The sequence below is a fragment of the Microcebus murinus genome, chromosome 9 (assembly GCF_040939455.1).
Source record: "Microcebus murinus isolate Inina chromosome 9, M.murinus_Inina_mat1.0, whole genome shotgun sequence".
NCBI lineage: Eukaryota > Metazoa > Chordata > Mammalia > Primates > Cheirogaleidae > Microcebus > Microcebus murinus.
The window spans coordinates 97,027,645-97,041,825 of record NC_134112.1 but is presented as its reverse complement, the minus strand read 5'-3'; the positions used below and the strand labels follow the sequence as shown (position 1 = coordinate 97,041,825).

The following is a 14,181-nucleotide window of genomic DNA, read 5'->3' as shown; positions in this document are numbered from 1 at the left end:
TAATTTTTTAAATACCCCAGATTTTATAAAGCGTGGCAATAGAATAAAAAACTGGAGTTTCTTTTAATACAAACTTATTTATTTGGATTTTTTATATTTAAAATTATTGATACATTCAAAGAGTAATTTTAATCTCTATAATTTTTGCTAACTGTGTCGAGTCACACTTGACATCCGAGTGCAAAGGTTTAAGAACTTTTATGATTCATGGGAGGAGTTCAAAATGGCAACATTAACAGAAGTTTGGAAAAAGTTGATTCACCCCTCATAGATGACTTTGAGAGGTTCAGTACTTCAGTGGAGGAAGTCCCTACAAATGTGGTGGAAACAGTAAAAGAACTAGAATTGGAAGTGGAGCCTGAAGATGTGACTGAATTGCTATCTCATGATAAAACCTGAACAGATGAGGAGTTGCTTTTTCAAGGTAAGCAAAGAAAGTGATTTCTTGAGATGGAATCTACTCCTGGTGAAGATGCTGTGAACCCTGTTAAAATGACAGCAAAGATTTAGAATATCACATAAACCTAGTTGATAAAGCAGCAGCAGGGTTTGAAAGGACTGATTCTAATTTTGACAGAAGTTCTACTGTGGGTAAAATGTAATCCAATAGCATCATATGCTATAGTGAAATCTTTTGTGAAAGGAAGAGTCAACTGATGTGGCAAACTTCATTGCTGTCTAATGTTAACAATTGCCATGGCCACCTCAACCTTCAGCAACTATCAGCCTGATCAGTCAGCAATTATTAACGTCAAGGCAGGAAGCTCCACCAGAAAAAAGATTATGACTCACTGAAGGCTCAGGTGATCATTAGCATTTTTTAACAATAAAGTATTTTAATTAAGGTATGTACATTGTTTTTTTGGACATAATGCTATTGCACTTAATAGACTACAGTATTGTGTACACATACCTCTTATATGCACTGGGAAACAAAAAAATTCGTGTAACTCACTTTATTACAATAGTCTAGAACTGAATCTGCCTCAGGTATTATCCCTGAGGTATGCCTCAACTTGCTACCTCCCCTCCACCCCCCCACCCCCTTTTTTTTTTTTTTTTTTTGGAGAGACAGGGTTTCACTGTTACCCAGGCTGGTCTCAAACTCCTGGCCTCAAGCAATTCTCCTGCTTCAGCTTCCTCAAGTGTTGGGATTACAGGCATGAGCTACAGTGCCTGGCTGTACTTGCCTTTAATGCCAGTTCCATCTTAACTAAGTACTTACCACACACTGTGGCCATAATTTTTACAGTTTGAGGTGGGACAGCAAAACTAACACAAATTTCTTTTTCTTTCTTCACAATTTCACAGATAGAAGATTCATTCATTCTTATCATAGATCGTAGCAACCTCAGCATACAACTTTCCTTCCTTATTAAGTTAAAACATTTCACCTTTTTCACTTAAAGAAGCATTTGATGGCTTCTCTTTGGCATATCCAAATTGCCACCATCACTACTCTTGCACTTTGGAGACATTATTTAGTAAAATAATGAACATAAGCACTGTTTCTTGAACATAAGCACGGTTGTACCACCACAGTAGAGATGGCTACTTGGTAACTAACAGGCAAGTAGGCTATACAGTGTGCATTCACTGGACAAAAGGATGACGCAGTCCTGGGTGGGAAGAAGCAGGACAGTGCAAGATTTCATCACACTGCTCAGAAAATGCATTTAAAACTTATGAATTATTTCTGGAATTTTCCATTTAATATTTTTGCTTGTTTGTTTTTATTTTTGAGACACACAGGCTAGACTGCAGTGGCATCTTATGCAACCACAGATGGCCTCAGATGGCAACCTATGAGGCTCAAGTGATCCTCCTGCCTCAGCCTCCCAAGTAGCTGGGACTACAGGTACACACCACTGTGTCTGGCTAATTTTTCTATTTTTTGTAGAAAAAATAGAAAATAGATATATTGCTCAGGCTAGTTTCTAACTCCTGGCTCCTGCCTCAGCCTTCCAAGGTGCCAGGATTACAGTCATGAGCCACCTCACCCAGCCTCCATTTTTGGACCACAGTTGACTGTGGGTAACTGAAACCATGGAAAGTGAAACCTCAGGCAAAAGGAGACTACTATATGTATATATATTCTTATTTTCCCTCCTTAACATAATGTGTCATACTATACAAATTATTCTATACTTTGATTTTTCACTTAACAAGAATATTCTGGAGTCCTTTTTCATTTTTTTTTTTATGTTCTTTCTTTCTTTCTTTTTTTTTTTTTTTGAGACAATTAATTTCTTTCTATTTATAGTAGAGACGGGGTCTCGCTCTTGCTCAGGCTGGTTTTGAACTCCTGACCTTGAGCAATCCGCCTGCCTCGGCCTCCCAAGAGCTAGGATTACAGGCGTGAGCCACTCCTTTTTCATTTTTTATAGTTGTACTGTAACATTGTTTATTTAAGAGTTCTCACTTGATGGACATTTAGAATTTTTCCAGTCTTTTGTTACGATATTAGCTAACTACAAACGCTATGGAGAGCTAAAAAAGTAATAGGCCAGTTCTCCAGAAATATAAGCTGTTATTACTATAGTCCATTGGCTAAGTATGTATTCATTGAACTTGAGTAATCCCAAGAAGCTAATCCTTCTTTTTTGAATGACAATGTTAAAAGTCTAAAAGTTTCTCTGGCCATTTAACTAACTAGAGTCATACAACTAAATAAATAATTATTTTATTAAATAACTGGTTCTGGCTGGGCATGGTAGCTCAATCCTGTAATCCTAGCACTCTGGGAGGCCAAGGCAGGTGGAGCGGGTGGATCATTTGAGCTCAGGAGTTCAAGACCAGCCTGTGCAAGAGTGAGAGCCTGTCTCTACTAACAATAGAAAGAAATTAGCTGGACAACTAAAAATACATAGAAAAATTAGCTGGGCATGGTGGCACATGCCAGAGTCCCAGCTACTTAGGAGGCTGAGGCAGAAGGATTATTTGAGGCCAGGAGTTTGAGTTTGCTGTGAGCCAGGCTGATGCCATGGCACTCTAGCTTGGGCAACAGAGTGAGACTCTGTCTCAAAATAAGATAAAATAAAATAAGATAAAATAAGATAACATAAAATAAGATAAAATAAAATAAGCTAAGCTAAGATAAAAAAAATAAAATAAAATAAAAAACTGGTTCTAAGCAAGAGAGGGATCCCATTTCTACTAAAAATAGAAAAAATTAGCCTGGTATGGTGGTGTATTTGTAGTCCCAGCTACTCAGTAGGCTGAGGCAGGAGGATCGCTTGAGCATAGGAGCTGGAGGTTGTAGTGAGCTATAATGATGACACTGCACTCTAGCCCTGGTGACAGAGCAAAACCCTGTCTCAAAAAAAGAAAAAAAAAAGTCATGAATATGTAATTAAACCTAAAAGGGGAAAACATAAAGGTACTAAAGGATAGACATATATAGTTTGGTTTTTTTTTAATGGTACATATTGATCAGCCAATGTTATATGAGTCCTGTTCTCAAGTTCTGGTAAATACCAAGATTGATAATCACCAATGCAAGCTAAAATTATAATAAATAAAACCAGAATACTAAATAAATTGAACACTTATGTTGTTTGCTAATTTTCAGTAAAAATATAATTAAAGTATAATATATAGGTTGACTACCCAGAAATGGAGTTTTAAAAAACAAGGTAAAAACAAATTGATAAGATAGCAGCTAAATGAAAATTTGATACATCATTATACAACCAAATTACTTGTATCTTTTTTACCCATCCCCCCCCCAAAATGATATAGTCATACTTGCTGAGGAGTATGTCAGGTAACTAAAATGTGGACCAAAGAGATATTCCCAATAATAAATCATTCTGTAATCAAGTCACTCATCTTTATGGGTGATATTTTAATCTCATTACCTATAGCTATGATATATAGATCAAATTCAACCTGTTATATTGCTTAAATGCAATCATCCATACATTCTGAAACATAATATATGTGTGACAGATGCATGCATTGCTCAAAACTCAGAGAATGTACAATTAAGACTTGAGCACTGGCCGGGCGCGGTGGCTCACACCTGTAATCCCAGCTCTCTGGGAGGCCAAGGTGGGCGGATTGCTCGAGGTCAGGAGTTCAAAACCAGCCTAAGCAAGAGCAAGACCCGGTCTCTACTATAAATAGAAAGAAATTAATTGGCCAACTAATATATAGAGAAAAAAAAATTAGCCAGGCATGGTGGCACATGCCTGTAGTCCCAGGTACTTGGGAGGCTGAGGCAGCAGGATGGCTTGAGCCCAGGAGATTGAGGTTGCTGTGAGCTAGGCTGACGCCATGGCACTCACTCTAGCCTGGGCAACAAAGTGAGACTCTGTCTCAAAAAAAAAAAGACTTGAGCATTTCATTGTATATAAAATTGAGCTAAAAAATATTGAACTCCAGGTTAATGATATTCATGGTGAACTATTTAGAGAGAAATGTTAAGATATCTCTACTGATTTTAAAATACATTGAAAACAGAGTAAGTTGATGGATGGATATATGCATGATAAGGAAGGATGGTATAATGTCATTGGTAGAATCTAGGTGCTGGATATCTAGGTGTTCAGTATAAAACTATTAATATTTCAACTTTCTTAGTTGAAAATTTTCATAATAAAATGTTAGAAAAAAGATAACAGTGTATGGGACAGGGGTGGGTTTTAAGAGAAGTTAATCTGAGAGAGATGTATGGAGAATAAATTTTCTGTGAGTTTCTAGCCAACAAAGAAAAAAAGTATATGAGAATTTTCTGACAACAAAGGTAGGACATGAAAGAAACAATACAATTGGACTTGGGCTAGCAGTCCTTCCCACACAGTATTAAGCAGCTGCCAATCAAAAAGTTAGGAAGAGTCAGTGATGGCTGGCTCCCCTGACCTGGCAGAATCCATGATGTCCAGGTGGGTATCCTCAGAGTCCACTGGTTCCACACACCTTGGAAGGACTATGCAGATGCCTAGTCCCTTCGGCACTCCTGAAGGGTCATGCGTATATATTCACTTGAGCCACTTCACTGCAGATGGGCGTGACTGTTTCCTTTATGATGGAAGGACATGTTTATTTTCCTAAATAGCGAGGTCTCAGTACTTTTGTTGGGAAGTGCAATTAACCACCCTTACATGTGTGGTATTGATTGATGGGTAAAGGCATTGGACAAGGTGATATCTAAGCTCCCTCATACTTTTAGACGCCTAATGATCCAAAGTCTAGTTGCTTTAGCACTGAATGGCTCTAAAAGCCCTTAAACCGTGCTCCTCTGAGCCGCCTTCTCTGACCAGGAAAGGAACATAGGCAGTGGATAATCTCTTCTCCCACTTACCTTCACTAGGGTCTGTGGGAATCTCACTTTCCTCTGGCCCTGCCTGGTGCTCTGTATTTTGTTCTCCTTCTGGTTGAATCTGTGATAAGACATCAGGTTGATTCATAGCATAATCTAGGAGACAAAAAAAAGGAGAGTGTGTACAACAAAGAAATAAATGAGTGTGACAACTAATTGCCATCAAGGCTGACCTGAAGCTTTGAGGTTCATAGTCCCAGGGAATTTCTTATAGATCCCATATCACTTTTTCTCATCCATCCACCTCTAACTATGGATATCCATTCAGGAAAGCAGGTAAGAGGAAATGTAATGTGTGGGGAAAGCACATGTGCCAAGTGAGCACTGCTTACCCACTCCTTGAGTCACAGTGTGCCTCAATGGGGAGGAGAAATCAAGCTCCTCTCAAAGTGAAGGACACCCATGGAAACAAACCATCAGCGGACACACCGATAACCCTGAACTTCACTCTCTGTCCTATAATTTGGCAATAGGAGAGATGATTATTTTGATTTAGCAAGTGTGAATTGGTCATCTTTGCCTTGAAACCAGAATCTGAGGTGAGGATAGAGAAAATGAGGACACTAGAGGAAAAGGGACTGTTTAAGCCCTCTTGGAGCTGCTATCATCTCATTCAAAAGGTGCCAACACTCAGCCTCACCCATGGAGACGAGAGACTCGTAGTTGCCCTTCATGATATTCTTGTAAAGTTCCTTTTGCCATTCTTCTAACTTTTCCCACTCTGGAGTGGAAAAGTAGATGGAAACATCATCAAACGCCACAGGCACCTAAAATTACAATCACATGGATTAGTCCCTCCCATTGCAACTCAGTCATTCAGTAAATCTTATCCCCCTAACTAGTGCCTTTTATTATGTTTTTACATTTCAAAGGGTTGTCAATAAGTATTCTACATATCAATGAAACCGTTTTCTTTAATGTTCCACTTGTCATTAGTATGATCCTAATATCCTCACACTCATGCAATACAGCATGTAGCTGGTACCTTTCCCTGAAGCACATTCAAGTGTTTTGGCAAACAGTAATAAAGTATCTAAATGCTACATATTTTAAAACTTCAAGTTGTATTGAGTCTCTGATTTCACCCCTTTTCAAACTGCCTTTTCTCCAAGAATATCATTTCCTAGGAGATCCAAGTTCCTCCATTTTTTTGCTTTGTATTGTTTCTAGTTCTCTAGTCTTTTGCCAGGTAAAGAGTTAGTTCCCTTTGATGCTATTCCTTTTGCATATGAGGAAATGATAATTCCATGGTTGTTGACTGAAACCTAACAGGACTGATGCCAGACAAATGTTACGAACCAAAATTAAACTTAAAAATTCATTATGTCTTCTACATACATCCTTTAGTCTTTTTTGAAGTTTTGTATATTCTTCAAATGGAACATTTTGTCTATTTAATACCTGGCTTTCTGTTGCCAATTCTCTATTTGGCTCTGAGACTTCCACTTTCTCCTGCAATCTCTTCAATTTGTTTTCATGATGAGACTTTTAATTTTTCTGGGCAATTGCAGCTCACTACAGTTTCTCTCTAGCTTGATTGTACATTTCTTCTCTGTGACACATTCATGAAGTATATACTTTTCTTCCAAATACTGGTCTGTTCCTCTTTCAATGTCTTCAACTTCTAGCTGCACTTTTCCAGCCTGACTTCGTAAAATTTGGCATTCCTGTTTTAACTTCTCCATCATTTCCTTGAGCATTTGATTTAAATTGTGCAAGTCACTTTCTGACTCTGCAAGTTAGGTCACTGAATCTGAAAACTACTGATTTACTGTTTCAAGTCAGACTTTTCATTTTGTATTTTGTTCTTTGCTTGATTGTAGCTCTTTTTCCAAGCATTTGGCCTATCGTTTAGCTAACTTTTTCAGCCTCCAGGGATCTGACTGTGGCCTGGACCTCAGCCAGCTGCCACACCTGTATTCAATTCTTTTGATATTTTCTACCTGAGCACCAGAATTCTTTTTCAGCCCTTAAATGTTGCTACTTCAGTCTCTGAATATTTTAATTTCCAAAAGAAATGAACTTTCTTGAACAAGTACCTCCACTCATTTGCTATCCCTTGTAGAATCAACACTAAGAAGCTGGCTATGTAGTTCATCTTTCTCCAGTACTGCAATCTCTAATTCATTTTACGTTTTCTTATAAAACATGTACAAATTCTTCTTTACGGTGATCAAATTCTGATTTGAGAAAAATGTTCACAATGTAGAAAGGCAGAGGTGGGGTGAGGTGCCAAAGGGTCCCCTTAGGCTTCCGATCCTGGGAAAATGTAAGGTCTCTGATAGACCTCTGAAGGCAGAGAGAGTAGTGTTGGAGAAAAGCCCATCTCCTTCTCCGTGGGTGGGCTTCCTCAAGGGTGCAGGGCCAAGACACTATCTCAGCCTGCTGCCCACTCTCCTCAACCTCCTCATTCAATAAATCTTTATTAAATGCCTACTAGTTACAAAAGTACAAATGCAACAGTTTTTACTTCACATAACAAAACATTCTGAGTATCCAGTATGTACAAGTTTTCGCTAAGCACCAAGATTATTAAAATATGCTTTCTGCCCAAAAGGGGCATATGACTATATGCAAATTAATGGCATGGACAATAATGGGGTTGGGATGACTCTAAAAGAGATGAGACTTTAGTTAGCTACTACTAAGAGGAATGGAAAAAACATTTAAGCAAGGAAAAATGAAGAGTGCATTCAGAGGATACTGTGTATTCTGACAAGGTGGAGTCAAGGTTTCAAGTAGGGAATGGCCATATGCAAAAAAGAATTCCTCCCACTTCTCAGTAGAAATTGGTCTAAAGCTAGGCAAAAATGGGAAAGTTCTTCTGTAAAGAAATGTAAGAACTATCTGTGAAAATGAAACTACCCAGTATGAACACTGTCACCTAATATAAAGCTGCCCTCATTCTGGAGTTTAGTTACTATAATGTCTGTAATGTCTATAATGTCTGTCTATAATGTCTTTCTCCTCCTATAATGTCTGTAATGTCTATAATGTCTGCCTATAATGTCTTTCTCCTCCCATCTGGCAGCTTTCTACAGTGTTAATCTTTGTAAACTTTTAAAAAACTCTTTTTGTAGAGACAAGGTCTTGCTGTGTTATCCAAGCTGGTCTCGAACCCCTGGCCTCAAGTGATCATCCCACCTCTGCCTCCCAAAGTGCTGGGATTATAGTTTTATTCTTGAATATGAACTATTAAGTATCAATGACCATTTAGAGAAGGCCTGTGATAGGAACATGAAAAACTAAAATAAAAGGAGGGGGAAAATGACCCTAAAAATCCCAGAAATAATTAGGGAACAGAATTTAGAAAGAAAAAAAAAAACTTATCTAATTATTATACCCATAAATATGTGTGATGCACCCATATTTGTGGTTAATACGCCCATAAAATAAAAAACAGGATTCCATGGAAAAAGGACAATGAGAGAAAAAGAGTCTCCTTGTAACTAATACATAGGCATTCATATCATAACAACATAGGGGTAAAGAACAGACTGTTTATACCACAGATATTAATATAATATTGATTATCTGGACTCTATGTAGGCCTTGGCTAATGTGTGCATTTATGTCTTAGTTTTTAATAAAGTTTGTTTTTGGTTTTTTTTTTTGAGATAGTGTCTCACTAAATCATCCAGGCTGGTCTGGAATTTCTGGGCTCAAGCAATCCTCCTGCCTCAGTCTCCCGAGTTGCTGGGATTACAGACATGCACCACAGTGCTCAGCTCATGATAAAGTTTAAGAAATTAAAAAACAAAATCTATCCAGATACGCTGTAGGTTCTAAAAAGAAAAAAAAAAAAAAAAAATCTAAAAATAGGAAAAGGCTTATTGAATAAGGATGTGAATAAAGAAAAATTTTATAACTGTACAATGTGTTTGTGTTATAACATTATAATGCAGCTAAAAAATTCCTATTGCCTAGTGATGTCCTAGTGTATTACTCATGTTTGTGGTGATGATAGTATAAACAAACCTACTATACTGCCACTAATGTAAAAGGATAGCATGTACAATTATGTATGGTACATAATACCTGATAATGATAATGATAATATGTTACTGGTTTATATATTTATTGTAATTTTTATCATTATTTAGAGTATACTCCTACTTATTAAAAAAAATTAACTGTAAAACAGCTTCAGGCAGGTCCATCAAGAGGTTATTTCAGAATAAAGCATTGTTATTACAGAATGACAGCTCCATGCATGTTATTGCTTCTGAAGACCTTCCAGGGGGATGATATGGAGGTAGAAGACAGTGATATTGATTATCCGGACCCTGTGTATGTCCTAGGCTAACATGTGCATTTGTTTCTAAGTTTTTAACAATAAAATTTTTGATTTTTGTTGTTGTTGTTGAGACAGGGTCTCACTACATCATCCAGGCTGGTCTCGAGCGCCTAGCAAGCAATCCTCCTGTCTCAGTCCCTTGAGTAGCTAGGATTATAGGTGCAAGCCACTGTGCCTGGCTCACAATAAAGTTTAAAAAGTTAAAAAGATAATAAAAGTAGGAAAAAGCTTATAGAATAAGAATTTAAATAAAATATTTTTGTATAGCTGTATAATGTGTTTGTGTTTTAAGGTGTTATAAAAAAGTCAAAAAGTTAAAAAAATTTAAAGTTTATAAAGTTAAAACGTTACAGTAAGTTAAGGTTAATTTTGTATTGGAGAAAAAATTTTTTAATAAATTTAGTGTAGCCTAAATGCATAGTGTTTATAAAGCCTATAGTAGAGTACAGTAAGGTCCTAGCCCTTCATATTCATTCACCTCTCACTGAATCACCCTGAGAGCCTTTCAGTTTTGCAAGTTCCATTCATGATAAATACCCTATACAAGTGTACCATTTTTGATCTTTATACCATAATTTTACTGTACCTTTTCTCTATTTGTTTATATATACAAATACCATTGTGTTACAATTGCCTATATTGTATTCAGGATACTAATATGCTGCACAGATTTGTAGCCTAGGAGAAATAGACTATACCTATACAGCTTAGGTGTGTAGTAGACTATGCCATCTAGGTTTGTGTAAGTGCACTGTGATGTTCACACAATGACAAAATTGCCTAACAACACATTTTTCAGAATGTATCCCATTGTTAAGCGATGCATGACTATATATATGTATACATATACTTTATTTTTCAAGATTAAAATTTTCAATAAGTGGATTGGAGCATAAAGTCATGATAATTTCTCACAATACAGAACAAAAAGACAGATGAAAAACAGATGAGAGGGAAAAAAAACTAAAGACAAAGATTTGATTTAGGAGGTTCAACATCTAACTAGTAAGAGTTCCAGAAAGTGAGAACAGAGGCTGGACACAATGGGAGGCTGTAGCAATTTGGGAGGCTGAGCAATTTGGGAGGCTGAGGCAGGAGGATCACTTAAGGTCAGGAGTTTGAGGCCAGCCTGAGTGAGACCCCATTTCTACAAAAAATAGAAAATTTAGCTGAGCATAGTCCCAGCTACTTGGAAGGCTGAGACAGGAGGCTCACCTGAACCCAGGAGTTTGAGGTTGCAGTGAGCTATGATGACACCACTGCACTCCAGTGGCAAAAAGTAAGACTCTGTCTCAAAAGAAAAAAAAAAAATGAGAACAGTGGAAATGAAAAAATAGAAGGCACTTTTTAAAATAAGAAACAAAAGAGAATTTTCTAGGAGAATATACATCTCCAGGCACACTGAGCACTTAGCATAATATATCCAGACACATCATTATGACAGGTCATATTAAGTATAAAAAAAGATTCTAGAAGCTTCCAGAAATTTACCTACAAAGGAATAAAGATCAGACTATTCATCAACAACACTGTATGCTAAAAGATAATATATTTCTAAGACAGAAGTATTTTTATAAAATTTTAAAGCTAGCTAAAACATCAATCCTATATAGAATTAAAGACATTTCAAACATGTAACCGACTAAAAAAGGTGCCTCCAATGCATCTTAGGAAATCTCTTGAGGATATACTCCAGCAAAACAAAGGAGTAAAAAAGAGGAATACCAAGGACTCAAGAAATAGTGGGTACAATAAAGGAGTACGTGAAGGGAAGTTCCACAACAAAAGCTGGCAGTAAGCTAAGAAAGCAATCAATCCAGATGGAGGAAGAACAGTGCTAGGAAGTCTTGGGGAAAGGAGAGACATTAATAGGACAAACGGTGTAGCTCAGAGCTTAGAAAAGCTGGAGAATATAATAAAGGTAACTGGTAGAAAAGGAGAGTTATAAGGAACATCGTTACTGAAGGATACAGGGGCCATGACATTGGAACATTAGAGGAAGAAATGTAATCCCAGTGCAGAAGTTCTCCAACCTTTTTTTCTCAAAACACTTTTAGTCTCAAAACACTTTTAGTTTCTTTATATATATATTATAGAGAACCTCAAAGATTTATCATTTATATATCTATCAATATTTACCATATTAGAAAAACAGAACTTTAAAAAAAAGTATGCATTAATTAAAAACAACAATAAATCCATTATATATTAACACAGTTATTTTTCATGGGAAATATTTTGCAAAGCAAAAAAATCAGTGGCATTGTTTTACATTTTTGCAAAACTCTTTAATGTGTGGCTAAAAAAGAAAACAGCTTGATTCTCATACCTGTTTCAGTATTTCATCTATTGTTATAGATAAAATTGTTTGGGTTGAAATACATGAAGAAAAGCTTGCTTACATAAATAAGAAGCTAGGAAAAAAGGTAAATAATCTCTTGACATTATTATAAAAATAATTTTGTCTTTGCAGACCCCTTGAGATCTGTGGAACACACTTTAAGAACCTCTTTGATAGAATAAATATTCGAGTACCTATCATGTGCACGGTTCAATGGAGGAGGGTACTAGGATAAATCAGAGATCTTGCTCTTGGACTTACAGGCTGCTAAGGGAATCTAATACAAGGTAGAATGGTATATGTCTTCAGATAAGTGAAGCTAAAAGTCTGCAAGAATTCCGAGAACAATTATTTTAGATATGGGACATTGGGGAAGGCTTTATGAGAGGTGACTTTGAAGTGGCCCTTTAAAATTGGGAAGAAAAGACATTCTAAATGGAGGTGACACGACCAACACCTAGGAAACATTATGGGGCATGTACAAACAGCAATTCATCAAATTTGGCTGGAGAGCAGGGTGCAAGAAAGAGAATAGTGGGCATTATGGTTGAGTCAAGCTAAAGGAGCTTGGATGTTATTCAGTTGGCAACAGGGAGTTGAAGAATTCTGAGCAAAAGAGTAATGTGATTCTAGCTGGGACTTGGGAATACTGATCTAATAAGAATCATATCATGGTTTTCGTTGTTGTGGCAAGGGGTGGTACAGTATGTTAGAAGGTTTTTGAGAGAGACCAAGCAAGCCAGTGAGGACCTGACTACAGCTGCAGTGGGAAGGAACAGTGGACAAGACCACCAAGAGTGAGTCCACAGGATGGGAGGCTTTGGGAAGGCAGGGACGTCTTAATCCTACCCAGACATCACAACTCTGCGCACACACAGGTGCTCACCAAATGACTGCTGAATGAACAAGTATGACGGGTGATCACAGAATAGGGAGCTCAGTGTTGTCTGAAATAGGAAAGGTGGCTCATGCCTATAATCCCAGTACTTTGAGAGGTGGAGGTGGGAGGAATGCTTGAGGCCAGGATTTCAACACCAGATTGGGCAACACAGCAAACCCTGTTTCTAGAGAAAATAGAAAAATTAGCCCAGCATGGTGGCATGTGCCTGTAGTCCCAGCTACTTGGGAGGCTGAGGCAGGAGGATCGCTTGAGGCTGCAGTGAGCTATGATCATGCTACTGCACTCCATCCTGAGCAACAGACAACAGAGTGAGACCCTGTCTTTTAAAAAACAAACAAACACACAAAAATAAATCCTCCGGCTCTTCAGAGAGCCTCATCCAGAGCAGCCACTTTCCAGTTTCTCACTAATATAGAAAAAAAAAAAAAAATTGCTTGACACTTGATTATGAAATTTAAAAAATGAAACAGGAAAGGCTTCATGGAAGAAGAGGGACTTGATTAAACCCTTGTCTCCGTCTACTAGTGCTTTTCCTCCTAGTGTCTTTATAATTCTGTGGGGGTCCAGCCCCTTATCTAAATTACATGCCTGGATTGTAAAATGAGCTGCCCCTCTCTCTTGGCTGAGGACGTTGTGATGGGGAAAATGGCACTTGAGTGTCTTGACCCAGCTTTGAGTAACCCTGGGTGTTATTCTGGTGGCCCTCATTGTCTGAGGTCCCCACCTTCTGCAGCAGAGGCAGATGGCTGGCTGTGTCAGTGACCTGTACCCTAGTTACTCCAGGGGTTGGGCCTCCACTTTAGAAACCCAATGCTGTCAGTTCACCAAGAGGTATCCAGGCCTTGGATATCTGATCAAAAAAAAAAAAAAAAAAATTCAACCTCACAAGAGACAGTTTAATACTTAAGGATGACTGATTTTAATTTTTATTAGAGCTACACCCGGCCTGACATCCAGGCTGATCTTCTCAGGAAACAAAGTTATGGTGTAGAGGTTACTTGATGTTTATAGAATCAGAGCAGGGGACCTGGCTGTTCTTGGCAATATGCGTGCTTGTTGCAGATGACAAATAAATTGCTGTTTACTCTAGAGAAACTTTATTCTAAAAAACTAAGACAAACTTACACAAAACTGAGTAAATAGTAACTTTCTTCTTCTCCAATCCAGTTTCCAGACTCTGTATGGTTTGCACCAGATATTAACTTATTTTATCAGATCACAACTTACTAGTATTTTATAGATCTTAACATACCTTCATAAATTTAACATATACTTTAAGATTCTAAGGTCTATACAATACTATTAAGTGATTATTTTCC

The 14,181-nt window shown here is 37.5% G+C and overlaps 1 protein-coding gene across 2 annotated transcripts in view; it reads right to left on the bottom strand.

Moving 5' to 3' along the window:
* Window positions 1-14,181, bottom strand: part of ZNF398 (zinc finger protein 398) — a 37,491-nt gene that overhangs the window by 10,539 nt on the left and 12,771 nt on the right. For both annotated transcript variants that reach the window (XM_012768181.3, XM_012768189.3), the window contains 2 exons: window positions 5,964-6,090; window positions 5,306-5,419 (listed from right to left, as the gene is read on the bottom strand). In XM_012768181.3, the coding sequence (XP_012623635.3) occupies window positions 5,306-5,419; window positions 5,964-6,090 (241 nt within the window). The remainder of the gene's footprint in view (window positions 1-5,305; window positions 5,420-5,963; window positions 6,091-14,181) is intronic.